Genomic DNA, 27903 nt, shown 5'->3' with positions numbered 1-27903 from the left:
CGGTCTGAGGCGGTTAGCGCTGTGTGCAGTCTGAGGCGGTTAGCGCTGGTTAGCGCTGTGTGTGCAGTCTGAGGCGGTTAGCGCTGTGTGTGCTGTCTGAGGCGGTTAGCGCTGTGTGCTGTCTGAGGCGGTTAGTGCTGTGTGTGCTGTCTGAGGCGGTTAGTGCTGTGTGTGCAGTCTGGGGCGGTTAGCGCTGTGTGTGCTGTCTGAGGCGGTTAGCGCTGTGTGCGCGGTCTGAGGCGGTTAGCGCTGTGTGCAGTCTGAGGCGGTTAGCGCTGGTTAGCGCTGTGTGTGCAGTCTGAGGCGGTTAGCGCTGTGTGTGCAGTCTGAGGCGGTTAGTGCTGTGTGTGTGCAGTCTGAGGCGGTTAGTGCTGTGTGTGTGCAGTCTGAGGCGGTTAGCGCTGGTTAGCGCTGTGTGTGTGCAGTCTGAGGCGGTTAGCGCTGGTTAGCGCTGTGTGCTGTCTGAGGCGGTTAGCGCTGTGTGTGCAGTCTGAGGCGGTTAGCGCTGTGTGTGCAGTCTGAGGCGGTTAGCGCTGGTTAGTGCTGTGTGTGCAGTCTGAGGCGGTTAGCGCTGTGTGTGCAGTCTGAGGCGGTTAGCGCTGGTTAGCGCTGTGTGTGCAGTCTGAGGCGGTTAGCGCTGTGTGCTGTCTGAGGCGGTTAGCGCTGGTTAGCGCTGTGTGTGCTGTCTGAGGCGGTTAGTGCTGTGTGTGCGCACAGTCTGAGGCGGTTAGCGCTGTGTGCTGTCTGAGGCGGTTAGCGCTGGTTAGCGCTGTGTGTGCTGTCTGAGGCGGTTAGCGCTGTGTGCTGTCTGAGGCGGTTAGCGCTGTGTGTGCTGTCTGAGGCGGTTAGCGCTGTGTGCTGTCTGAGGCGGTTAGCGCTGTGTGTGCGCACAGTCTGAGGCGGTTAGCGCTGGTTAGCGCTGTGTGTGCAGTCTGAGGCGGTTAGCGCTGTGTGTGCAGTCTGAGGCGGTTAGCGCTGTGTGTGCTGTCTGAGGCGGTTAGCGCTGTGTGCTGTCTGAGGCGGTTAGCGCTGGTTAGCGCTGTGTGTGCAGTCTGAGGCGGTTAGCGCTGTGTGTGCAGTCTGAGGCGGTTAGCGCTGTGTGCTGTCTGAGGCGGTTAGCGCTGGTTAGCGCTGTGTGTGCAGTCTGAGGCGGTTAGCGCTGTGTGTGCAGTCTGAGGCGGTTAGCGCTGTGTGTGCAGTCTGAGGCGGTTAGCGCTGTGTGTGCTGTCTGAGGCGGTTAGCGCTGTGTGCTGTCTGAGGCGGTTAGCGCTGGTTAGCGCTGTGTGTGCAGTCTGAGGCGGTTAGCGCTGTGTGCTGTCTGAGGCGGTTAGCGCTGTGTGTGCTGTCTGAGGCGGTTAGCGCTGTGTGTGCAGTCTGAGGCGGTTAGCGCTGGTTAGCGCTGTGTGTGCAGTCTGAGGCGGTTAGCGCTGTGTGTGCTGTCTGAGGCGGTTAGTGCTGTGTGTGCTGTCTGAGGCGGTTAGTGCTGTGTGTGCAGTCTGGGGCGGTTAGCGCTGTGTGTGCTGTCTGAGGCGGTTAGCGCTGTGTGCGCGGTCTGAGGCGGTTAGCGCTGTGTGCAGTCTGAGGCGGTTAGCGCTGGTTAGCGCTGTGTGTGCAGTCTGAGGCGGTTAGCGCTGTGTGTGCTGTCTGAGGCGGTTAGCGCTGTGTGTGCAGTCTGAGGCGGTTAGCGCTGTGTGTGCAGTCTGAGGCGGTTAGTGCTGTGTGTGTGCAGTCTGAGGCGGTTAGCACTGTGTGTGCTGTCTGAGGCGGTTAGCGCTGTGTGTGCTGTCTGAGGCGGTTAGTGCTGTGTGTGCTGTCTGAGGCGGTTAGCGCTGTGTGTGCAGTCTGAGGCGGTTAGCGCTGGTTAGCGCTGTGTGTGCAGTCTGAGGCGGTTAGTGCTGTGTGTGCAGTCTGAGGCGGTTAGCGCTGTGTGCGCGGTCTGAGGCGGTTAGCGCTGTGTGCAGTCTGAGGCGGTTAGCGCTGGTTAGCGCTGTGTGTGCAGTCTGAGGCGGTTAGCGCTGTGTGTGCAGTCTGAGGCGGTTAGTGCTGTGTGTGTGCAGTCTGAGGCAGTTAGCGCTGTGTGCTGTCTGAGGCGGTTAGCGCTGTGTGTGTGCAGTCTGAGGCGGTTAGCGCTGGTTAGCGCTGTGTGTGTGCAGTCTGAGGCGGTTAGCGCTGTGTGTGTGCAGTCTGAGGCGGTTAGCGCTGTGTGTGTGCAGTCTGAGGCAGTTAGCGCTGTGTGCTGTCTGAGGCGGTTAGCGCTGTGTGTGTGCAGTCTGAGGCGGTTAGCGCTGGTTAGCGCTGTGTGTGTGCTGTCTGAGGCGGTTAGCGCTGTGTGTGCTGTCTGAGGCGGTTAGCGCTGTGTGTGTGCTGTCTGAGGCGGTTAGTGCTGTGTGTGCAGTCTGAGGCGGTTAGCGCTGTGTGTGTGCTGTCTGAGGCGGTTAGCGCTGTGTGTGTGCTGTCTGAGGCGGTTAGTGCTGTGTGTGCTGTCTGAGGCGGTTAGCGCTGTGTGTGTGCTGTCTGAGGCGGTTAGCGCTGGTTAGCGCTGTGTGTGCAGTCTGAGGCGGTTAGCGCTGGTTAGCGCTGTGTGTGCAGTCTGAGGCGGTTAGCGCTGGTTAGCGCTGTGTGTGCTGTCTGAGGCGGTTAGCGCTGTGTGTGCTGTCTGAGGCGGTTAGCGCTGTGTGTGCAGTCTGAGGCGGTTAGCGCTGGTTAGCGCTGTGTGTGCTGTCTGAGGCGGTTAGCGCTGTGTGTGCTGTCTGAGGCGGTTAGCGCTGTGTGCTGTCTGAGGCGGTTAGCGCTGTGTGTGCACAGTCTGAGGCGGTTAGCGCTGGTTAGCGCTGTGTGTGCACAGTCTGAGGCGGTTAGCGCTGGTTAGCGCTGTGTGTGCAGTCTGAGGCGGTTAGCGCTGTGTGTGCTGTCTGAGGCGGTTAGCGCTGTGTGCTGTCTGAGGCGGTTAGCGCTGTGTGTGCTGTCTGAGGCGGTTAGCGCTGTGTGTGCTGTCTGAGGCGGTTAGCGCTGTGTGTGCAGTCTGGGGCGGTTAGCGCTGTGTGTGCTGTCTGAGGCGGTTAGCCGTTGTTGCTTTTATTTTGTGTTTTGCTCTGGATTCTTGGTGTGATGATGTAACCGCGGGATGAACTGTTTCTCTGGAAGTCTGTGCAGAGGAATCTGGCAGAATGAGTGCAGAGGTGACATAACTGAGGCTGTCGGTCCTGCTCGGGGGGGGGCATGGTGCACCGCCAGCTCTCAGCGGTCGGCTCATCAGCTCTCTGCGTTTCTAAAGCAGTCAGACCTGTACTGAGTGGCAGTTTCTCAGGACGAACGGCAGCGTTGTGACACCGCTGCATGTCCCAGCATGCTTTGCCCCCGTCCTGACGTTGCCGTAAACTCGTGGCGGGTTTGTGGCGGTAAACCACTGGGATGAGGACAGTGAGAGAGCGAGGCGTTGCGTTTGCCAGTGAAAGGAGTGTGTTTTTCGGGAACGCACTGTGCATTCCTCTTTCTCCGCCGTTTCCTGCTACGAGAAGCAGGAAGCGCCGAGCGCCAGCGAGCCGCCACGAGCCAGCGTGCAGCCAGGACGGCCGAGAGGCGCGCCAGAAACGCAGCCAGGACCTTCAGCTCATTCATTCACTCCTCTCCCTGTAATCACAGCCTTAAAGCTTTCGCTGCATACAGCCTCTGTCAGTTTATCTTGCCAGTTAGATTTTGAATTGTGAATTTTGATCTTACACATGCAGTGCTGCATACAGTGTTTTATATACTCTTCTCTGTTGTACACCTGCTGCATTTGTGCTAACTGTTTTGACATGTGCAGTAAAAAGCTCATATCTCTTGCCTTTAAACAAGACTAATAAAACGAGCTTGGCTCTGTGCAGAAGCCTCTGGGCTGTGTGAAGACAGAGTGATTGTTTTCTTTTATCTCTCTAAGTTGCTTGTGCTTCTTTTCGTGCTTTAGAATGATCTTAAAACACTTTGCAGTGAGCAGGGGATGGTGACTCACCTCGGGCTCCACTAATTATCTGACCGTTTAGACTGAGTACTGATTAGACGGCCAGGTTCTGAGAGGCAGGACAAAGGGGTTAACTCTGCGACAAACTCCAGGGGGTCTTTAATGACCGCAGTGACTCAGGGCAAAGCTTTAATGTCTCCTACAGCGCAATGTCTCCATCACTGCGGCTTTGTCATGGTTCAGCACCACTGGCACCGCACTGGGGGGGGGGGGGTGCATGTGAGTGTGTGTTTGTGCTGGCTGGTTTCTGCTGTCTCCCTCATGCTTCCTGCACTGATAGGCCTTAAACAGCATCCTCATGACAGTCCGTCCACGACAAGGACACCCCTGGGAGGAGGCTGGCGGCTGATATCCCCACAAAACAATGCAAGCAAACATCTATTGTACTCTGTTCTATGGATGATGAAACCTTAACTCACTTATACAAAGACACACACACACACACACACACACACACACAGGCGTGCACACAAACAAACAGGAAAATACACACGCGCGCACACACGTTCACACAAACAGACACTCACACATACACAAATAGGTCCTTCTGTTGGTACAGTCCTTTTTAACAAGTAATAACAGAATGTCCTGACCAAGGTAAGATGGCAGTGTTTCAGATTGTTATATGCAGGGTTTTACTAGCTGCAGGCAGCTGTCTAAACAGCTCCTGTTTGTGCTTTCCTGGAAGCCGTCTGTGTTGTGCCCTAGCTTTCTGATACCCGATATGGCAGGAGCCCTGGGCAGCGGTGTGGTGAAGCCGCTCAGGGCCTGAGTTAGTAAGCAGGGGTGCAGCTAGGCTTCTCCTGTGGGGTTCTGTCAGGGCACCATTTCGGAGTGTCCCTAATCTGACCCTCCTTAAAGAGGCACCCCACTGCACAGGTGCAGAGAAAGAGTCTCCGCTGCCGTGGTCACTGCTTCCTCCCAAGTGAGTGTGCAGTAATGATGGGCATATCTCAGCTCTCAGGAATGCTGCCGCTGTGATGTTATTGATTTGCTGCTCTTCTTTGTGTGATTTTCTCATGCGTTTATGTGAAAGCTTTACACTGCCATGCCTGCACAGCCTCACGCCCTGCGTCTTCCCCAGGGAGAGAGACCTGAACCGCAACCACCTGGATCATTTCCTGAAACCACTGCTGGTTTCACAGATCCTCAGGTAGGGAGGTGCAGGTGGGATCATTTCCTGAAACCACTGCTGGTTTCACAGATCCTCAGGTAGGGAGGTGCAGGTGTTGCACACCTGTCCTGCAGTGTAGCCTCCCACCTGTCCTGCAGTGTAGCCTCCCACCTGCACGGTGGGGGCTGAGCCTCTCTGCAGAAAGCTGCGTTCCTCCCTAACATGCAGGCAGGCATTCATCTCCAGGGCCAGCAGTCCACACCCCTCTTTTACTGTCACTTGAAGCAAATGAAAGTGCTACTTTCCTACACAGACATCTTTATTGCATTTTGTTGATTAGGTGACAGTGCTGATCATGCCCAGCTTTTGCCAAGGTGGTCACCAGTACATAAATAACTCAGTATTTGAATATTTATTAATTAATATTAAATAAAAAAAACTGGTTTTAGCCTTTCTCACTGTCACTCATTGAGAGCCTAGGAACCCTGCATAAAATCATTCATTATTATTAGCTGTCACTGAGAGTGTCAGTGAGCACAGATCTGTTATGCAGTGAGTCATTGTTGACACAGAAAGAACAGGAGGTTCTTCCAGTGTTTGGAAGGGAAAGATGGGTTTGATTATTGGAATGTTGGGAGCCATAGAATATTCAAATGTTAAATAAATCAGAAGGTGCGTCCCCAACAATGCTGCACCTAGCACTAAATCTCACAGTAATAATTATCTCATAATATTCCCTGACAGCCTGAGCTTCTGCCAGCATTTTAGCATCCAATCTGCGGGACGGTGAAAGGGGAATGCAGGGGTAGACTCCAGCGCACTGCGATGTGATTCCTGTGAGGCTTGTGTGTGTGCAGTGGGAGAACTTGCTGTTATTTGGATGTTGTGATTTTAACAGGCTGGAGAAGCACAGAATCGTGCCTGTTTTTTAATGTTTGGAATTTAAGATTTGATTCAAACCTTCCACAAGCAAACCTGACAATCCTGGGATTTCTTTGAACCCCCGTAGCTGTTTTTTTAACTCCAGACCCTCCAAAGAGGCTCCAAGTGCACAGAGACACAGTGTATGGTCGAAAGGATTGGTTCATCATTTGGATCACACCTCCACCCCTTCGTCCCACTCTTCCAAATACTATCCTTTGAGTGCAACTCTAACAGACCCCCCGACTGCCTGCACAGCTGTGGCAGACTCACAGAAGGTGGCAGACTCACAGCTGTGGCAGACTCACAGACAGTGGCAGACTCACAGACAGTGGCAGACTCACAGAAGGTGGCAGACTCACAGCTGTGGCAGACTCACAGACGGTGGCAGACTCACAGCTGTGGCAGACTCACAGACAGTGGCAGACTCACAGAAGGTGGCAGACTCACAGCTGTGGCAGACTCACAGAAGGTGGCAGACTCACAGCTGTGGCAGACTCACAGACGGTGGCAGACTCACAGCTGTGGCAGACTCACAGACTCCCTGACTGTCTTCACAGCTGTGGCAGACTCACAGACAGTCGCAGACTCACAGAAGGTGGCAGACTCACAGACGGTGGCAGACTCACAGCTGTGGCAGACTCACAGATGGTGGCAGACTCACAGACGCTGGCAGACTCACAAACAGTGGCAGACTCACAGCTGTGGCAGACTCACAGACAGTGGCAGACTCACAGCTGTGGCAGACTCACAGAGGGTGGCAGACTCACAGACGGTGGCAGACTCACCGACGGTGGCAGACTCACAGCTGTGGCAGACTCACAGCTGTGGCAGACTCACAGATGGTGGCAGACTCACAGAGGGTGGCAGACTCACAGAAGGTGGCAGACTCACAGACGGTGGCAGACTCACCGACGGTGGCAGACTCACAGCTGTGGCAGACTCACAGCTGTGGCAGACTCACAGATGGTGGCAGACTCACAGAGGGTGGCAGACTCACAGAAGGTGGCAGACTCACAGAAGGTGGTAGACTCACAGACTCCCTGACTGTCTGCACAGCTGTGGCAGACTCACAGACGGTGGCAGACTCACAGTGCAGACAGCATAAGCTCGCAAAGGCATCAAAGCCTGCATTGTCCACAAAGTGTGGGTCTGGACCAAAAATGCTGTGTGTGTGTCTGTTTGAGTGTATTTGAGAGAGTGTGAGGCAGTGTGTGCGAGTGTGTGTGTGTGTGTGTGAGTGTGTGTGAGTGTGTGTGTGTGCGCGTGTGTGTGCGCGTGTGTGTGTGCGCATGTGTGTGTGTGTGTGTGTGTGTGTGTGTATGTGCACTAGCCTTTGTGTTCCTCCCTCAGGGTACAGTGGTGTGAAGATAAAGGAGTTTTCTTTCTGTGTTTTTGGAGTGGCTCATATCTGGCCATCATTTCTCTTCTGGGTCCAGTCTGATAGAACAGGGTTCTGTGCTGAAGAAGAGATCAGATCCTATGCTGCACGCACACACACACTCATACACACACTGTCTCTCTCTCTCTCTCTCTCTGACACACATGTGCATGTGCACACACACACACACACACACACACACACACTACAGGCGCTTGACGTCCTCTAAAGATGTGAAATTAAATTCAGTTAAACTCTGTTTGCGCAAATGTACACGAGCAAACATGTGCGCCGCAGACTCCTTCTGACTGATTTGCGATTGGTGAAACCCAAACATTCCTGGCTTTAATTAGCAGATTGGTCCTTGCTGAGCCTCTGCAAAGGCAGGACTGTCGGAGCTCCAGCTGCCAGCACACACAGGCTGTGATGTATGATGTGTGTTTGGCCTAAATACAGTTGTGAGTATCTAGCTCTGAGTATCTACCTTTTGCTTCTACACACACACACACACACACACACACACACACACACACTCTCTCACACATGCATGCACACACACACACACACACACAGTACAGCACAGTAACAAACAGAACAGTTGGGGTGTGCGTGTGTGTGTGTGGTGTGCTTGTGTGTTGTGTGCGTGTGAGTATGTGAGTGTGTGTGTGGTGCCGCTCTGTGGTACTGCAGTAAGCTCTCCGCTGCTTACCTCAGATCGCTGCCAGATGCAGCCGCAGGAATGCAGTTTGAGGGGCTGCTGTGATATCTGCCCGGGAATGAACGCAAAGCCCACCAATAGGAACGATCGGAGGTCAGAGGTCACTGCGTAGGAGTGGGAGCCTCCCGTTAGCGGTCTCTCAGCAGAAAGAGGCCTGGTCTCCCACACTGTGGAGCTATGGGCAGCTTCCCCCTGTCAGTCTACTTTTACACATTTTCCTTACTGTACAGTTTAGAGTTTATAGTTTACATATTGATGTCCCCAGGGAAGGCTGTCAGGGCAGAGAATTCTCCATTTCCTGCCTTCATTTCCTGTGATCAGCGTGTGAAACTTCCCCTCTCATGCCTGAGTGATGAGTGGGCTCTTGATTTCTGACTCCCTGGAGCAGGAGCATCTCATTCTGCAGAATCAGACATAAATCTCTCATAAAAACTGACTTTTATTTGGGCAACAAAAAAGAAACATCCATGTGCAAGAAATACGTGGATAATAAGCAGAGAAAAGGGGACCATGAAGGGACACGAGCATCCCACCTTTCTGTCACAGAGGCTTTCTGCTCTCGGGATTCAGCTGTTTTATGTGGTGACATAACATTTCCCTGTGCCAGGTTATATGACAGGGTTATGTACAGTACCACAGATATAATGTTAGCTGCCATAACGTGCTTGTTTTATTTTATTCTTATGGCAGTGGCATGCAGGTGTTATGATGTGCAATTCATCCGAAGTGTCCCGTTTTTTAAATGAGAATATATTTGTTAAAACCTTCATTGAGCCCGAGTGTACTCCACTCAGCTCCTGTCTGCCTCTTTTCCCAGACTGCACTGCTGCTTGTGCCGTCTCTGTGGTGTATAGTCACTTTTCTTCACAGGTGTCCTTGCCTTTTTTGGAATATAATAGAAAATGGTTTGTGGTGGTTGGTTGTGCGCCGTTCCTGCTTGGATCTGATTGGCTCCTCTCCCTGCGTAGATGACGTGTCGGCGGACAGCAGCACAGAGTTCCCTGACAGGGTGTCGCTGATGGAGGTGCGTCTGCAGGCGCAGGAAGATGAGATCACCCTGCTGAAGTCATCTCTGGCCGACGCTCTGCGCAGACTACGTGTCCACGACCAGCAGATCCCTCTGCTCAAACAGCACCTCATCGCAGGTGAGAACCCCAGAATCTCTCAGGGAACAGGTAACGGAACCACAGCATTTGTCAGGGAACAGGTAATCGAACCCCATAGTGGTTAGGGAGCAGGACTTGTAACGAAAGCTTGCCGGTACGATTCCCCACGAGGGCACTGCTGCAGTACCCTTGGTGAAGGAACTTAACCCACAGTTGCCGCAGTAACTATCCAGCTGTATAAATGTAAAAACCTGCAATTGATGTCATTCGCCCTGGATAATGCCAATAATGTGATGTGATGTAAGGCACAAACAGGCCTCAGTGAAGGAGCAGAGTCACTGACGCTAGAAAGGCCTGCAGTTTGTGTCTCTTTTGTTTGCAATGGTAACTAATGTGATTGTTTTGTAAAAATGTTTTTCCTTAAACAATGGAAGATGCTGTAAAGTGATTAACATGTTCTGCCTCTCTGCATATGTGTGTCTGTCTGCATGCATGTGTTTGCCTGAACGTCTGTGCGTGTGTGGTTGTGCGCGTGCGTGTGTGTGTGTGTGTGTGTGTGTGTGTCTACTTGTCTGTCTGTCTGTCTGCTCCTCAGTGAATCCTGCAGCCGCCCGGGCTCTGAACTCCCCCTGCTGCGCAGACGGTTTCTCCAGAACCCGCAAACTATCCAGCAACTCTGTCCCAGACAGCCCCCGCCTGCCTGGCACCAGGTACCGCCCCGAAACAGGACAGGGGTGGGAGATTGAGGGGGGGTGATGGGGGGGGGGGGGTGATGGGACGGGTAATAGTGATGACAGTGAGGCTTCATGAACCCCAGAATGGCTGGAACCACCATGTGCTGTCAGTAAGGATGGACAGCGGTCTTTTCAATGGTTAATATGTGGCGCTGTTACTGACACCACATGGTAACAGTTGTGTGGTCATGCATTTTTACATCTTTTTCCATAGCAACATTAGCATTTCAGAAAGCATTTGCATGTTGTTGTCAGTTGAGTGCAGGCAGAGAGTTGGAAACGGAAAAAGGGGAAATGGATGTTCTCACAGTTGGCTGAGTGGTAGCGCTCTTCACCTGATTGGACAGGTTCTCAGTGCACTGATTCTCTCAGGATTAACCTGCCCCAACTCTAGCAGCCCCACCCCAGAGCTGCCCACCTGCAGGCGGGCGTGGCACCTGGCTGCTGATCCAGGTGCAGAGAGGGGCAAGAGGGTGGGGCTCTTTGAGCAGGAGGGGTGTCCACAGGCAGCAGGCTGATCCAGGTGAATCAGGTGAATCTCTGGGAGCCAGAATGCCTCATACCTCAGGTTCTCTTTGTCTTCTCCTTCGCTGTGTTCTCTCTGCCCTCTGTGGGGCGCTGTTGCCGTGCCACGCACACCCTCTAGCCCGGCGGAGGATGAGTGCACGGGGGGCGTGAGTTCGCCCCTCCAGACCCCGAATCACAGGCTGGAGGTCCCCACTCAGGACAGGGCCACGCAGACGGACTGGCCACCGCCGGCGTGGCCGCTGGCGGCGGAGAAGGTGCCACTGGTGCAGACGCGGGCGGTGCTCAGCCTGTCCCTGGAGGACGCCCTGCCCCCCGACGCGCCCGGCCTGGAGGAGGCGCGGGACGGGGACGGGGAGGGGGACCCCAGCTGGACCGGGCTGGTGGAGGAGCCCATCCAGCCCAGCTGCGTCCGGGCGCTGTCGCAGGACTCCGCCCTGCAGGAGAACCCCGGCGAGCAGAAGAGAGACTCCGCCGAGGCTCCGAACGAGGCCAGGGCGGAGCCCACCCCCACACCCAGCCGAGAGGGCGTGGCTGGCTCCGCCTCTCCCAGCCCCCGCAGCCGCCCCCTGTCCCCTGTCCAGGAGGGGGAGAAGAACCCCCTGTGCGTCCCGCCATCCTGCTGCTGCCCCCCCCTCACCCTGCACCCCCGTTCTCTGTCCTGCGGCAGCTCTTTCTCTCCCTGAATCACCCCCTGTGCCAGTGTCCCCGTCCTTGCGTGATTGCATGGCCTGGGATCTCCTGCATGCCTTTCCCTGCATCGCCACTCTTGCATGTGAAGAGAGTGTGGCTGTCCTTCCTGTCATGTGACAGGGCGTGAGGCTTCAGGCGTGTAGCAAAATGGTCACAAGCTCTCCTCGCTGGGCTGATGTTGTTCATACCACGACCGCTGTTTTAGAAGCTCATTGTGCTCTTTAAAGAGACCGTACATGAGATTGGTTTTAGATTTGCATCGTGTGAAACGGTTAAATGTCATCAGCTAGAATAATCAGAGTCCAATGAAAGGCTAAAGAGAGGAAGTACAGATGAGTGCAGAGCGAGAGAGGGCTCTCTGGAAAAGCTGAGTCTGTGGAATGTGCAGCTTGGAGCTGTTTTAGCTGAGGCTTCTCACAGCATGGGCTGTGTGGGCACCGCTAGGGTGGCATGTTCACACTCCCATGCTATGCAGTTAAAAACAGAACCCCCCATTCCCCCCCCCGCCCGTCCCATACAATCCCCCGTCGAGCTCTCTGGCAGTGCTCCTGAAAGATCTGCAGGATGAGGGCTAGAAAGACTTCCTCATCAGGTGACCGTATGTACTCACACCTGTATCCAGGAGAATGAACGTTCACACAGCCGCTGTTGCCAGTTTGGGCTGGCGCTCCCTTGCAGTCAGTGAGACGCAGTTACACACACAGACGCAAAGACCTTGAACCCGAGGTCCTGAGGTCTGCCCTCTCCTACACACCCGCACACCGGAGGTCAAATTCAGAACAGTGTCACACACTCTCCACATCTCTCCCTGTCTGTCTGGTGTGGGCTAGCAGCGCTGGAAATAACAGAGGAATCGTGTACCCTAATCTGCACTAACTGGCTCTAATCAGAGGCGCCTGCCTGGTGATCACGTCTCTCCTCGGTGGAAACGGGGCCTGATTCTCTCCTCCACGGAGCATGTGCTACTCTAACATGATGATTTCCTGCATGTGGACTATCACTAATCTAAAATCTCCAGTTTTCATTTGGGTGTAATATGGGTGTATGTGTGTGTATGAAAGTGTGTGTGTTTGGGTGTAATTGTGTGTATGTGTGTATGAAAGTGTGTGTGTTTGGACATAATTGTGTGTATGAAAGTGTGTGTGTTTGAGTGTAATTGTGTGTATGTGTGTATGAAAGTGTGTGTGTTTGGACATAATTGTGTGCATGAAAGTGTGTGTGTGTTTGAGTGTAATTGTCTGTACCTGTGTATGAAAGTGTGTGTGTTTGGGTGTAATTGTGTATATGTGTGTGTGTTTGGGTGTAACTGTGTGTATGTGCGTGTATGCATGTAAGGGTGTGTTAGTGTATGGACCTGTTTTCAGTAAAGACATTCTGAAATGGGACTCTCTGATGCCACTCCATGGAAAAGCCTGGTAATATTTCACAAAAAGAGCCTGTGTTATCTCTGGGCCCTGTGCCAGAATAGCAGCGTCTCTCTTCTGGCTGAAAGCATTTAGTGTCTGGACACTATGGCTGTAACATTTCTTTAGTTTCATAGTGACAGTGGAGAGAATGATGACGATTAGTATTACTGTAGAGTAGTACAGATGTGTGCATGTGTGTGTGTGTGTGTGTGTGTGTGTGTTTATAATGCTTGCTGACAGTGTGCGTGTGTGTGTGCGTGCGTGCTGACGGTGTGTGTGTGTGTGTGTGCGTGTGTGTGCATGTGGGCTGACGGTCTGTGTGTGTGTGTGTGTGTGTGCGTGTGCGTGCGTGCTGACGGTCTGTGTGTGTGTGTGTGTGTGCGTGTGCGTGCGTGCTGACGGTGTGTGTGTGTGTGCGTGTGGGCTGATGGTCTGTGTGTGTCTGTGGGCAGGTTTCGGAGGAACAGCTCCTCTGAGAAGCTGCTGAAGGAGACGCAGGAGAGGCCCAAACAGAAGCTGGGCAGGAAAGCAGCCTCTTCCACCAACCTGCTCACGCGCTCCCCCAGCCTGGAGAAGTGAGTGGCAGGGCTGGGGCGGGCCGGGCGAGGGCGGGGTCAGAGTGGGGGGGGGACGCACTCCCCCAGCCTGGAGAAGTGAGTGGCAGGGCCGGGGCGGGGCCGGGCGGGGGCGGGGTCAGAGCGGGGGGGACGCACTCCCCCAGCCTGGAGAAGTGAGTGGCGGGGCCGTGGCGGGACGGGACTGGGCGGGGGTGGGGTCAGAGCGGGGGGGACGCGCTCCCCCAGCCTGGAGAAGTGAGTGGCAGGGCCGGGGCGGGGCTGGGCGGGGGCAGGGTCAGAGCGGGGGGGCAGAGGGAGGCCAGGAGCATTGCTGGGATGGAGCAGGCACTATAAGGGGGTGATAAGGTAAATATGTCACTATTGCTGCCACACTGCACTCCTCCAGGTATCTCTCAAAAGTGTTTCATGTATGTAATTTATGCAGTACAGGCAGATATTTCTGTATCAGCAAAGACAGACACAGATTACAGTGTTCACAGTGATTAGGGTTGAAATTCCATCACTTAATAAGAGGTGAATGGCTTCACATTCAGGGTATTACACACAAGGGGTTACACATACGGCATTTCATACAAGAGTGTTACAAAAATTTGGTTGCAGTAGGGTGTTACACAGAGGGTGTTACATACAGAATGCTACACATAGGCAGTCAGACACAGGGTGTTACACGGGGCCTTTTTTTGTGGCAGTATCCAGACGCTGCGTCACTCTGAGTTCACTGCACCTGTCTGATGGATATGTTTGTCTCCACAGCAGGGCGAAGGACCTGATTTCCAGTGCAGGTAAGGAGCCGCATCTCTCAGTGAGCTGTGCTACTGTCTGCCGTCACGCTCGCTTCTCAGATCAGAATATTCCGGTCTCCCGAAGTGTGAATGGTTTCATTCATCTTTTTAAGGACCAGTGTGGCTGTGTCTGAACCGCTGTAGAAATAAAGTGCGTTTAGGTGTGTGTTTGACCTGAATAAATATTACTCAGTGTGGAAACAGTACACCCCCCCCATGCGATCCTTCTTTTTCCAGATTTATGTGGCTTTTATGTTGGAAGAAAGCAATTCTGTACCATAACCTCTGTTTCCCTTAGTTACTGTGTAAATGCAGTATGTCTGTACAGATGACCTGTACACATCCTGCCCTTGTGCCCGTTTGCCCACCATATGCACTTTTGTACATCACTTTGGATAAAACCATCTGCTAAATGAATAAATGTAAATTTTATTTAACCAGGATAAAAGTCCATTGAGATATAAAATCTCTTTTGCAAGGGTGACCTGGTCAGGAGGACAGCAGGGAACATTAAAACAGTTAGAAGACATTACAAGTTAGACATTACAGCATTACAGCAACATAACATCAATTAACCGATCCAGACTATAGGAAACATTTACTCTCTTCCTGCACAGCATTGCAAAGCAAATATTTAAACTCACCGAGGGGCAATACGGGTAAATGGAGCACACTTAGACTATTCCACGCCTCAGGTGCACAATAAGAAAAAGCAGTCTTGCCTAATTCTGTAGCAGCCCTGGGGACTCGGAAGTAGTAACCACCCAGCAGACCTCGTTAAATAACTGTGAAAGACAGAAGACTACAGAGGTAAAGGGGTAGTTTACCCAACAGGCCTTTGTAGAGAAAACATACCAATGTAGCTGTCTGTGTAGGGACAGCGATGTCCAGCCCACTAATTTGTATAAGGTGCAATGATGGGTGAGTGACTTGGCATTTGTAATTAAGCGCAGGGGTGCATGGTAGACTGAATCCAGCCTATGCAGCATAGAGGAGGCTGCATGCATATGTATTATGCCTCCATAATCAATTATAGGAAGAAATGTGGATTCTTCTTCTTCTGAGCCTCAAATGTAAAACAAGCCTTATTACAATAAGAAAAAACAAGTTTAAGTTTGTTTCCTCATGAGATTGTCAATATGGGTTTTGTCTTAAATGTATTGTGGAGCTCTTTGAACACAGTGTGCTTCAGATTGGTGCTCACATTGGTGGAAAATCGGTTTCCACAGTGATTAGTTTATCATAGTTCATCTGCTAATTTGATTGTTGAAGCCCATGTGGGAATCACTCTGAATCTGCTGATCTGAACGTCCCAGTGCCTGTGGCTCTCTGACTCCTCTGGGCCTCCTCTGGACGGTGGCATGTGGCAGACAGAAGGCCGTCATGCGACATGATCATGTGATCACACAGCAGCACACAGAATGGTCACAGCAGTCTATTTAATGACTCGGCTTCATTTCTGTGGCATTAAACAGCACAGACACCACCTGGCTGTGCTGGCCTGTGTGATACTGAGCACCACAGAGCTCCTGGCTGTGCTGGCCTGTGTGATGCTGAGCAGCACAGAGTGTCTGGCTGTGCTGGCCTGCGTGATATTGAACACCACAGAGCTCCTGGCTGTGCTGGCCTGTGTGATACTGAACACCACAGAGTGCCTCGCTGTGCTGGCCTTTGGACGGCCGTGGCGGTGCTGTGTGCTGCCGGCGTCTGTCTCAGCGATGGATAGCTGTTTGAGACAGCCTGCCTGCAGGCCGCTTGCTCTCTGATTCTGGCTGAGTTCTTCATTTTCTCTCAGTGAGGTCATCCCACTCCCGCACCGTGAGGAGGGAGCAGAAGAAAGCCGTTTCTGTGCTGATCATAATGCCTCTGTCTCTCTCTGTTTCTCCCCTCTCAGCGCATTTCCCTGCTCTCGTCTGTGCTTGACCTGCCCCGAGTCTGCAGTGGGGTGCTGCCCTTATTTCATTCTTAATTTCCTTTTATTTTCTGGAAATTTGGCTTTTTGGCTAATGGAGCAGCCGTTTGAGAAGCTTCAGGCAGCAGGTGCTGTGCTATGTTTGACAGCCTCAGCTCCTGAAAAGGATAGTGAAGGAGAGGTCAAATAAAACTGAGCAATTATGCTGTAACGTTTGATGCACAGATGTGTGATTAGGTCACAGATGTGTGATGAGGTCACAGATGTGTGACAGTACTGGACTGTTTTGTGGGATTCGCGCTTGTGTAACTGAATGTCGAGTAAAATTGGAATAATACCCCTGCAGCCCCCTTGAAGGCTGATTAAAGCGATGTGGAATGCTTCAGTTAAAGTGAGATTTGGAGTACTTCATTTAGATGTAATTCAGTTCAGTGAGATTTGGAATGCTTTGGTTGTGACTGATTCTTCTTTTTGCGGTTCCCAGGGTCTTCTGGCTCCAGGAGAGGCACATACGGCCAGGGTGAGCTCCCTGACTGACCTCTGACCTTTCACTTTAGCCTCTGTGGTTCATGCTGTTTTTCATGTCATTTTGCATTTGCATTTAATTCTTCTGCAATTAAACTAGGATGGTAGTAAGTGCAAGGACCTTCAGGGTTAAACCTGTGACATGACAGACAGACAGATGAAAATGGCCTCCAATCATTTCCAGTTTTCTTTGTCATTTCCAGTCATTTCTGTTTGTTTGTGTAGCTTTTGCACGCACATCACTCCCCCTGAAGACCCACATGTCACCATTATCTCATTCTCATTGTACGTGTCACTCCCCTCTGACATCACTGTCAGAAAACAGCTCCGTTGGTTCTCCAGGTTCTGACATGCCTGGCAAAGCTCTGTAGCTAAATGTGCAAAGGTCACACAAGCAAAATCTCAAGACACAATCCATCTGTAGTCCAAGTCTGTAACAGGACGAGCAAGCAGTTCAAACACAGCAGCTCTGATTCACAGGAGGCACTGCACTGTTGGGAGTTTTTGCTCTCTCTGAGATTTCTCTGATGTTCCTGTCAGGTTGTAACCTCAGTTTCCATCCGTGCTGCAGGTCATTCCATAAAGATGTTTATTCGTGGACGGCCAATCACCATGTACATCCCTTCCAACATTCAGAACTACGAGGACCTGAGGATGGAGCTGCCTGCAGAGAAGCTAGAGCTGGATTGGGTGTATCCTTTCCTGCCCTGCCCACTTCTGGCACGCCCCCAAAACTGATTCGCTTAGAAGGGAGATTGAGGCGTGGCCCTGTTTCTGCTGGTTGAGGGTTATGGGAAGCATAGGGTGAACCACAGCGGCAGACACCCCGCGAGTGTTAAAGAAAGGAAGAATGAAGAGTCTGGCTGGGCTTAACAGCCTGTTTTTACCATTAAGTGTCTTTTGTTCCTATGTTCTGTCACGCTGATTGGCCACGGCCACGGCCACGGTCAAGCATATACTTTGTTAAATATGAGGTAGTTCCCAGAGTTCTTGGTTAATCCGAGGGGGCTCTCTGAGAGTGAAATGCTGGTGTCGTCTGCAGGTGTGTAGGCAGTGAGGGAGGAGGAAGACTGTTGATGTTTCTTATGAATGGGTCGTTCCAGGAGCTCAGCACGCTCTTATTTTAAGTAACAGTTTTGTGTTCCCGGGTTGTAATCACTCCCTAAGTGAAGAGGGACTCGGTGGCCAGGCTCTGGGTTCTTTGCTGACTGTGGTTTTGTCCTCGTTTATTTATTCAGCGAGGACGTGAGGTGCTTCCACTGAAGTCTAATATAGCTGGGTGTATTTCTCTGTTTTGCTCGCAGTTCCAGCACCTGTTAGCACACGTCTCCTTGTTTCTCATGTCAGACGTGTTGGAGACCCCTGCAGCCATGTCTGTCTGTGCTACCTCAGGTTCCTCTGTATGAAGACCTCAGTTTCGGCGTGATTCTGTGGCTTGTTCCATGTGCCATGGTTGTGGTTTTGGCTTTTTTGTGCCGACTGTAAGAAGAACAAAGCATTTCAGTCTGACCCTTCAGCTTTGCAGTCTGGTTGTGATCCTGATAAAGCTGCACTTTCAGGGTGTTTGATCAGATGGTGGAGCGAAACCCGTAGATGTGGAGCTCATTTCGGCTGGAACGCCACAGAAAGAGGACAGGGTACAGACTGTGTCTGCTCCTCAGAACGCGTTACGATTGTCTACCTGAGGGCAGCCCTTCTCAGAGACCATCTCTCCCAGCTCGGCAATTTTGCAGCTTTTACCTTTTTCAGCTGAATATTGATTTTTTTCAGACAAAACCTTCATTCTCATGACCAAACCCAGCTTTACACCTGGCACTGAGGAGGGAGGTCCACATATTGCCATTTCTGTAATGACTCCATGTTTAAATGCAACTGTTACATGTAGGTAGATCAGGGGACCTGGTCGCACTGCGTTTGTGATTACAGGTGATGTCATCAGCCAATCACCGGCTCGATTATCTCAGCAAACCAATGACAGAGGAGGATGTTCCCACCTTGACTGTGCCACGTAGATACGGTTACCGGGGGCGGGACTGCCGGGCCAACCTGCATCTGCTGGGGTCGGGGGAGGCGGTGTACTTCATCGCCTGCGTGGTGGTTCTGTACCACATCAACAAGTGCACACAGCGCCACTACCTCAAGCACACCGACTGCGTGCGCTGGTCAGTCCCGGGGATCTTCTGCAGCAGCCGCATTAATGCGTGACGTGTAAAAATGCAGGCTGTGTGTCTCTGACGTGTGTATGTGTGTATGTGTGTGTGTGTGTATGTGTGTGTGTGTGCGTGTGTGTGTGTGTGTGTTTCTCCTTTGCAGTCTTGCCATTCATCCAGACAGGGTTCGTGTGGCCTCAGGACAGATGGCTGGAGTGGACAAGGATGGCAAGGTGTGTTCAGCAGGGGGCAGAGATGCTGAGCACTGTAGCCCTGCCCTGTGTCCTGCTCTGAGTTCTCCTCCTTGGAAAACTTCCGGATGTTTGGATCAGGATATGACTCAATTACAGTTGACCCTCCCACATTGCGGGGGTTAGAGGCTCAAATTTTTGAGATTTGACTAGTTTTAGGACATTTTTAAGGCTATTTGGGGTGGGTATTTGGTCATATATTAAGGTCAGTGTTAAGTAAAAATATAAGAAAAAAATGAAAGAAAATATGAGAATTTCACAACAAACATTAAAAATAGTCAAATGTCAGAATACCTGTAATTAACAGTCTACAATATTGTATTGTATTAATATTATACATATATTTTACGCATTTATGACTTACTAAACTTTTTTCCATTTTCTTTACTTTTGGTCTGCTACGCGCATGGTCTGCAGTGGTACGCGGTTTCCCACACAAGGCCGCAAAGGGTCAACTGTACTCATTTTAATGTACTGTGTACAGTTACATTTATGTGTGTGTAAATATGCAATGTACATGTGTGGAAGTAACCTGAGGAACATCTTCGTGTGTCTGATTCTGTGTGTGTGTGTGTGTGTGTGTGTCTGATTCTGTGTGTGTGTGTGTGTCTGATTCTGTGTGTGTGTGTGTGTCTGATTCTGTGTGTGTGTGGTTGTGTGTGTCTGATTCTGTGCGTGCGTGCATGTGTGTGTGTGTGTGTGTGTCTGATTCTGTGTGTGTGTGTGTGTCTGATTCTGTGCGTGCGTGTGTGTGTGCTTGTGTATCAGCCTCTTCAGCCTTCTGTTCATATCTGGGACTCCACCACTCTGGCGACGCTGCAGCAGATTGGTCTGGGCAGTTTTGAGAGAGGCGTGGGTTCAGTGGCCTTCTCACATGCAGTGAGTGTTTCTCTCTCTCTCACACACACACATACACACACACACACATACACATATACATTCATGCATACACATGTAAGATGGAGTTACCTATAGGGTTGGGCCACCTGTATGATGGAGTCACCTGTAGAGTGGGGCAGATATCCAACAGCTTGCTGGACACTGAATGGACACCACATCACCTGTCATTTCAGACACAAGCTTTCTCTCTCTCTTTCCCTCTCCCTCTCCCTCTCCCTCTCTCTCTGTCTCTCTCCCTCTCCCTCTCCCCCTCTCTCTCTCTCTCTCTATCTCTCTCTCTCTCTCTCCCTCTCGCTCTCTCTCTCTCCCTCACTCTCTCTCCCTCTCCCTCTCTCTCTCTCTCTCCCTCTCCCTCTCTCTCTCTCTCTCCCTCTCCCTCTCCCTCTCTCTCTCTCTCTCTCTCTCTCTTTCCCTCTCCCTCTCCCTCTCCCTCTCTCTCTCTCTCTCTCTCTCTCTCCCTCCCTCTCTCTCCCTCTCCCTCTCTCTCTCTCTCTCTCTCTCTCCCTCCCTCTCCCTCCCTCTCCCTCCCTCTCTCTCTCTCTCTCTCTCTCCCTCTCCCTCTCTCCCTCTCTCCCTCTCTCTCTCTCTCTCTTTCTCTCTCTCTCTTTCTCTCTCTCTCCCTTTCTGCAGGACTCTGGAGCGTTCCTGTGTGTGGTAGATGACTCTAATGAGCACATGCTGTCTGTGTGGGACTGTGCCAAGGGGACAAAGCAGGCCGAGATCAAGGTAGCAAAACTACACTAAAACTGTACCGCAGCTACACTCCCCATACCTGTATTTACCACAGCTATACTCACCATGACTGTAGCACCATAACTGTATTTACAGCAACTATACTTCACCATTACTATTTAGCACAGAATATTTACCATAGCTACACTCATCCTAACTTTATTTACCACAACTATGTTCAGCATAACTTATTAACATATTATGTATTTAACATAACTATACTTACCATAACTGTTTTAACTGAAGTCATTATATTTATGCACAACTATATTTACCTTAACTAAACTCACTATAACTATATGTATCATAACTAAATTCACCATAACTGTAGTTTATTGTGACTAACCCCCCACCCCCCCCCCCCCCCCTGTGCTGACTGGGGGGGGGGGCAGAGGGAAGCAGTAAAGAGGAATTGCTCTGCATAAGCAGCACAAGCTCTCCATTAAAGCGCTTTAATGTGTCAAATGTCCAGGAAGCTGCAGTCCTGTGATTTTATGGTAGTTTGAAGTTCAGACATCTCCACCGTGCTGCAGATTTCACATCAGCTGCAGGCCTGAGTAACAGACTGGCAGAAAACCCTCGAACCCACGCATCTTAGTGCAAACAGGGAACCTCTGTGCCCAGTGAGAGAGGGGCGCTGGGACTTCTGTCCAGTTCAGAAGCACAGGGGATCCCTCCTTTGAAAAGAACCTGTCAGTCAAGACTAGCAAAAAAACAGAAGAGGAACTGGATCACAAGCCTCTGTCCCAAGCCTGGCTCCTAAATTTCTCAACTTCCCTGAGAGCAATTTGCACGGGGTTGTCATGGCAACTGCATAAATATTTAGGCAGCGTTTGTGCGTGCTGGAGTGCCCCAAGGGGGGTGGGGGGCCGGTTAGATGATGTAATATTTTTCTTGGGAACAGATTTGACTTTTGGAGGGAGGTGTGCTTGCTGGAGCGCTTTCATGTGTTGCTAAATTGCTTTAGCATAAACGTCATGTGGCCTGAAGCCATACAGGCCGAGCTGCCTCTGTGGAATCAGCTCCGAGATGCACCTGAACCACAGTGCATTCTGGGACTGCGTTCATATGAGTTTACACACACAGAGCACGCTCACAGATAAACACACACAGAGCACGCTCACAGATAAACACACACACAGAGCACGCTCACAGATAAACACACACACACACACAGAGCACGCTCACAGATAAACACACACAGAGCACGCTCACAGATAAACACACACACAGAGCACGCTCACAGATAAACACACACACACACACACAGCACGCTCACAGATAAGCACACACACACAAATAAATGCACACAGAGTACACTCACACTCACACACACACACACACACACACTCACGCACACACAGTACATTCATATGGATAAACACACACACACACAGAGTATGCTCACAGATAAACACGCATGCATACACACACACAGAGCATGCTCACAGATAAACATGCACACACGCGCACGCACACACACATACACACACATGCACATATACACACATGCGCAGATATATATTCACACACACACCTGCACATGCATTGGCTTTAACTCTGATGAAACAGACATGATCAGCGTGAAGATGCAGCGTGCATTTTGAATTGTGATGCTTTGTCTGTTGTATGAATGTGTTCCTTTGCCAGTGGGGAAAGACTGTGTTTTTCTACTTTCCCGTCTGTCTGTCTGTCTCTAATTTGATTGGTTTTGTGTATGGTGGATTTATGAGTGTCTTTGTGTCAGTCTGTGTTTCTGTCTGTGTTTTGATTGGCTTGTGTTTTTGGTTGGTAGAGCACCAATGAGGCGGTGTTTGCAGTGGAGTTCAACCCCAGTGACAGCAACAACATCATCACCTGTGGAAAATCTCATGTCTACTTCTGGACCCTGAGCGGGGGGGCTCTCAGCAAGAAGCAGGGCATCTTCGGCGTGAGTGGGGGCTGGGGGCTGGGGGGGTGGCTGGGTGAAGCAGATAGAGTGAAGATAAGGGAGGTGATGGGATTGAGAGCTTTAAATAAAGGATGCTTTTTCATTGGCAGTTTTATTAGTGCTTTCACAAAATATCCACAGATGGAGATAATCTCTCAAAAATTAAACTGTTTGTTCATTGAGAGGAAAAGAGGGCATCAGTTTCCCCATGTTGCTCCTCCTGGTCTCATAGAGACTCCTCCCTCTTGCCCTGAGGTCTGAGGCGCCTCCCCCTTACCATGAGGCCCCTCCCCTGTAGCATTAGGCCCCTTCTTCTTTCTGTGAGGCCCCTCCCTGTCTGTATATGGCTCCTCCCTCTTACCATGAGGCCCCTCCTCCTTCATCTGAGGCCCCTCCCTCTTGCTCTGGGACTTCAGAGAAAGCAGGGAGCCTATTCTTTCACCTGCTACTGACCATCACTGTGTCAAAATGCAACAGTGTGCTGTAAATGGGTTTATTTTGGTGTATTTGGTGATCAGGATTTAACCTTCAAGGTGATGAGTGTCTGTCTGTAATCCCCTCCCTCCAGAAATACAAGAAGCCCAAGTTCATCCAGTGCTTTGTGTTCAGTGGGACGGGAGACGTCCTGACTGGAGACTCAGAGGGCAATATCCTGACCTGGGGCAAGTCAGCTGCTGATGTCAAGACCCTGGGAAAAGGAGCCAAAGGTAGGTGTGCGAATCTGGTACCTGTTTTCTGGGTTATCAAGCCGTCTGCGGCAGCAGTTTGGGCTTTTATGCCATGTACTCATCGGTGTAAATTTCACTCCATCCACCAGCGTATTGTCAGGGTGCTAATTAACTGCTGAAGACTGTGGGGTGATCTTTATCTGACTGATCAGCAGTCAAAATGATTCTTTGCTCTGAAATATTATGAGAGAGCTTCCATTATTCTGTTGCAGCTGTATCAAAATGGATGCGTCCAATCCCAGAATGCATTCTGCTGTCCTTTTCTCTCCAGCTCTGTCTCTCTCGTTGCAGAAACCTACCAGATCATGCGGCAGACGAGGGCCCACGAGGGCAGCGTTTTTACCCTGTGTGTCCTGCAGGGCGGCGCTATACTGAGCGGTGGAGGAAAAGACCGCAGGGTTATCCGATGGAGCGTGGACCTGGCACCTGAGCGGGAGTGTGAGGTGTGTGTGTGTGTGTGTGTGTGTGTGCGTGTGTGCGTATGTGTGAGGTGTGCATGTGTCTGTGTGTGTGTGCGTGTGTGCATGCGTGTGCATGCGTGTGCATGTGTCTGTGTGTGTGTGCGTGTGTGCATGCGTGTGCATGCGTGTGCATGCGTGTGCATGCGTGTGCGTGCGTGTGTGTGCGCGTGTGTGCGCGTGTGTGTATGTGTGTATGTGTGTGTATGGCTGTGTGTGTGTGTGTGTGTGTGTGTGTGTGTGCGTGTGTGCGTGTGTGCGTGTGTGCGTGTGTGTGTGTGTGTGTGTGTGTGTGCGCGTGTGTGTATGTGTGTATCTGTGTGTATGGCTGTGTGTGTGTGTGTGTGTGTGGTGCTGGAAGCATAGAGTGTTACACTGATTCGAAATACTGAAGTCTGGGTCTGTAACCATGCAGATCCCAGAAAAGTTTGGCGCGGTGCGTACCATTGCAGAAGTGGAGGGGGAGGAGCTGTTAGTTGGTACGACCCGGAATGCCATACTGAGGGGCACTTTCTCAGAGGGCTTCGTAGCCATTGTACAGGTAAGACAGGCCCACGCTGTTCAGCCTCTACACACACGCTGCACACACGCTGCACACACGCTGCACACACGCTGCACACACGCTGGCATCACTGTGTCCTTGGTTGCTCCTTCTGTAACTGATTCCTTGCATGACCTGGGAGGTTTGAGTCACGGATGTTGTGAGCATGCAATGCTGGGAGACCAAGGCTTCATGAAGCCCTCAATGGGTGACGTTGTCATGTGTTGTAAAACATGACTCATCCGAACCAATCAAAAGCCAAAGGGAAGAGAAGCCAAAGTTCCTCCACAGGGGAACACTCTGATTGGTTTAAATCGGTGTGTTATGTGCATTGTTATGTCAGAGTAGAAGATAATGTGTCAGTAGTCGATGAGGTCACAGTAGATGATGAGATAAAAGCGGATGGTGGTGTCACAGTGGAGTGAAACATGCCTCTGTGTTCAGGGTCATGTGGATGAGATGTGGGGGCTGGCCACCCACCCTTCCCAGAGCATCTTCCTCACCTGCGGCAACGACAAACAGGTGTGTCTGTGGAACACTGAGAACCATCGACTGGACTGGAGCACCACGCTGGAGGTGAGAATGTTGCACACACACGCGCACACACAGGGACACACTCACACACAGGGACACACTCACACACAGGGGCACACTCACACACAGGGACACACTCACACACAGGGACACACTCACACACAGGGGCACACTCACACACAGGGACACACACAGGGGCACACACAGGGACACACTCACACACAGGGACACACACACACACAGGGGCACACTCACACACAGGGGCACACTCACACACAGGGACACACTCACACACAGGGGCACACACAGGGACACACTCACACACAGGGACACACACAGTAATATGCATACACACACAGGCATGTGAACACGATGTTACTAACCTGCGTGTGTGTTGCAGGAGTCGGGGCTGTGTGCTGATTTCTGCCCTAACGGCAGTGTGGTGTCTGTAGGACTCAACACAGGCAGGTAAGGTGCTCTTCACTGTCCCTGTCATTTCACCCACTCATCCATGTGCATCAAAATCTCTTCACATTTTATCTGTGCTAGTTTTTCTATCTTATATTTTATATTTTGTTTTTTTGACTTACTTTATTGTAGGACTTAACTCATTCCTGAACTTCCCTTCTGATAGTGCCTGGAATGTATGGTCTGAGAGCGTTCTAAACCAATCCACTTCCTAAAGGTGGTACTCAGCTCTGATTGGTAGAAAAGGAAAACTTCTGAAAAGCATGGCATTGTGGGAAGTGAAGATGAGGACAGTCCTTACTCCACCCCCTTTGTTGTGTGTGTTACCCCTTCTGTGGCAGGTGGGTGGTTCTGGACCTGCAGACCAGAGAGATTGTGTCAGATTACACTGATGGGAATGAGCAGCTGTCCGTCATGCGGTACTCCCCAGGTGAGAGGTCAGAGGGCAGGACTGAGGGCTCAGCAGTTCAGCTATTTCAGACAAGTATAGCTTCCCCTCCTGACCATTGCTCCCTGCTGCCTATTTCAGATGGAAGCTTCCTGGCTGTGGGTTCCCATGACAACTTCATCTACATCTACAACGTCACAGAGAACGGGCGACGCTACACACGCTTTGGAAAGTGCAATGTGAGCAAAGCATTCTGGGATCATGGTCATGTGACTCAGAGTATCGTATGGGGATTGTTGTCATGTGAGGCTGGTCCAACGCGGTGGCTTCGGATCATCAGCTCTTCATCCTGCAGATGCTCTCTCTCTCTCCCTCTCTCGGCAGGGTCACTCCAGCTTCATCACCCACCTGGACTGGTCCAAGGACGGCAAGTACATCATGTCCAACTCAGGAGACTACGAGATTCTCTACTGTGAGTGTGTGTGTGTCTTTAGGAATGCTGAATAAGGTAGCTCTGTATGAGGGTATGGTAGAGAGTTGTGAGAGTTGTGGAGGTGACGCTGGCTGTGCTCGGGTGCTGCAGGGGACGTGGCCGGTGGCTGTAAGCTGCTGAGGAACCGCTTCGAGAGCAAAGACCGCGAGTGGGCCTCTTACACCTGCGTGCTGGGCTTCCACGTCATGGGTAAGAGACAGAGACACGCTGTGCAGCCACTGTCCTCCCTCACAGACACACGCTGTCCTCCCTCACAGACACACGCTGTCCACACGCTGTCCTCCCTCACAGACACACGCTGTCCTCCCTCACAGACACACGCTGTCCTCCCTCACAGACACACGCTGTCCACACGCTGTCCTCCCTCACAGACACACGCTGTCCTCCCTCACAGACACACGCTGTCCTCCAACACAGACACACGCTGTCCTCCCTCACAGACACACGCTGTCCACACGCTGTCCTCTCTCACAGACACACGCTGTCCTCCCTCACAGACACACACTGTCCACACGCTGTCCTCCCTCACAGACACACGCTGTCCTCCCTCACAGACACACGCTGTCCACACGCTGTCCTCCCTCACAGACACACGCTGTCCACACGCTGATCTCCCTCACAGACACACGCTGTCCTCCCTCACAGACACACGCTGATCTCCCTCACAGACACACGCTGATCTCCCTCACAGACACACGCTGGTCTCCCTCACAGACACACGCTGTGTTCCCTCACAGACACACGCTGTCCACACGCTGATCTCCCTCACAGACACACGCTGTCCACACGCTGATCTCCCTCACAGACACACGCTGTCCTCCCTCACAGACATACGCTGTCCTCCCTCACAGACACGCTGTCCTCCAACACAGACACACGCTGTCCTCCCTCACAGACACACGCTGTCCACACGCTGTCCTCCCTCACAGACACACGCTGTCCTCCCTCACAGACACACGCTGTCCACACGCTGTCCTCCCTCACAGACACACGCTGTCCTCCCTCACAGACACACGCTGTCCACACGCTGTCCTCCCTCACAGACACACGCTGTCCTCCCTCACAGACACACGCTGTCCTCCTTCACAGACACACGCTGTGCTCCATCACAGACACATGCTTTACATGAGTAACTTTAGTGACATGCCAATCAGGAGCCAGGATCTGTTTCTGTGACAGCAAATCCCAGAGTGTCCCAAAAACTTGGTTTCCACTTTCATGCATGAGTAATGAGTGGAGTGCGTGTTTTCAGCAGGTTTGGTGACCTAGCAGAACTCGGTTTGTTACGCCTGGTTCACTCCCTCCTGTCCCTCTGACAGTAACGCTCTGTCTGGGCTGTGTCTCTGTCTCAGGGGTGTGGCTGGAGGGCTCGGATGGCACAGACATCAACGCACTGTGTCGCTCGCACAGCGAGAGGGTGGTGGCAGTGGCCGACGACTTCTGCAAAGTTCACCTGTTCCAGTACCCCTGCCCAAAACCCAAGGTGAGAGTGCCTCATACCCCCACTCACTGCTCAGACTCTCACAACTCACACCTCAGATCCAGCTTTGCTCAAACTGATCTGAGTGTTGCTTCCCGATGCCACCTGTGGTTTCAACTCTGCCTTTTACACTCTTACAGTGATTTTGGAAAGGTCATTGTATAATTCATTTTGATTGGTTGATTGATTGATTGATTATTGCATGTCCTGCATTTCTCTCCCAGGCCCCCAGTCACAAGTATGAGGGACACGGCAGTCATGTGACCAACGTATGCTTCACTCATAACGACAGTCACCTGATCTCCATGGGCGGGAAGGACACCTGCGTTCTGCAGTGGAGGGTGACCGGGGGTGGGACCGGGGTTGCAGGGGGTGCGGGGGGTGTGGGGGGTGCCCTGGACCGCAGCACCTCCGCCTCCTCCACCTCTATCAGCTCCCTGGAGGCAGGAACTTAG

General features: G+C 51.7%; 1 protein-coding gene across 1 annotated transcript in view; it reads left to right on the top strand.

Annotated features, from left to right (window-relative positions):
* eml3 (EMAP like 3) overlaps positions 1–27903 on the top strand; it is a 44727-nt gene extending 16824 nt beyond the window's left edge. Inside the window, exons 2-24 of the mRNA XM_036523936.1 lie at positions 9103–9279; positions 9836–9950; positions 10621–11103; positions 13051–13173; positions 13930–13958; positions 16355–16390; positions 16967–17087; positions 18408–18557; positions 18709–18778; positions 19565–19675; positions 20327–20422; positions 22224–22358; positions 22927–23065; positions 23378–23529; positions 23960–24085; positions 24530–24661; positions 25020–25087; positions 25429–25517; positions 25617–25714; positions 25860–25947; positions 26059–26157; positions 27321–27451; positions 27673–27903. Of these exons, the coding sequence (XP_036379829.1) occupies positions 9103–9279; positions 9836–9950; positions 10621–11103; positions 13051–13173; positions 13930–13958; positions 16355–16390; positions 16967–17087; positions 18408–18557; positions 18709–18778; positions 19565–19675; positions 20327–20422; positions 22224–22358; positions 22927–23065; positions 23378–23529; positions 23960–24085; positions 24530–24661; positions 25020–25087; positions 25429–25517; positions 25617–25714; positions 25860–25947; positions 26059–26157; positions 27321–27451; positions 27673–27903 (2999 nt within the window). The remainder of the gene's footprint in view (positions 1–9102; positions 9280–9835; positions 9951–10620; positions 11104–13050; positions 13174–13929; positions 13959–16354; positions 16391–16966; positions 17088–18407; positions 18558–18708; positions 18779–19564; positions 19676–20326; positions 20423–22223; positions 22359–22926; positions 23066–23377; positions 23530–23959; positions 24086–24529; positions 24662–25019; positions 25088–25428; positions 25518–25616; positions 25715–25859; positions 25948–26058; positions 26158–27320; positions 27452–27672) is intronic.

This window comes from Megalops cyprinoides, chromosome 3, assembly GCF_013368585.1.
Source record: "Megalops cyprinoides isolate fMegCyp1 chromosome 3, fMegCyp1.pri, whole genome shotgun sequence".
In the NCBI taxonomy this organism is placed as follows: Eukaryota; Metazoa; Chordata; class Actinopteri; order Elopiformes; family Megalopidae; genus Megalops; species Megalops cyprinoides.
This window is presented reverse-complemented; position numbering and strand designations above follow the sequence as displayed.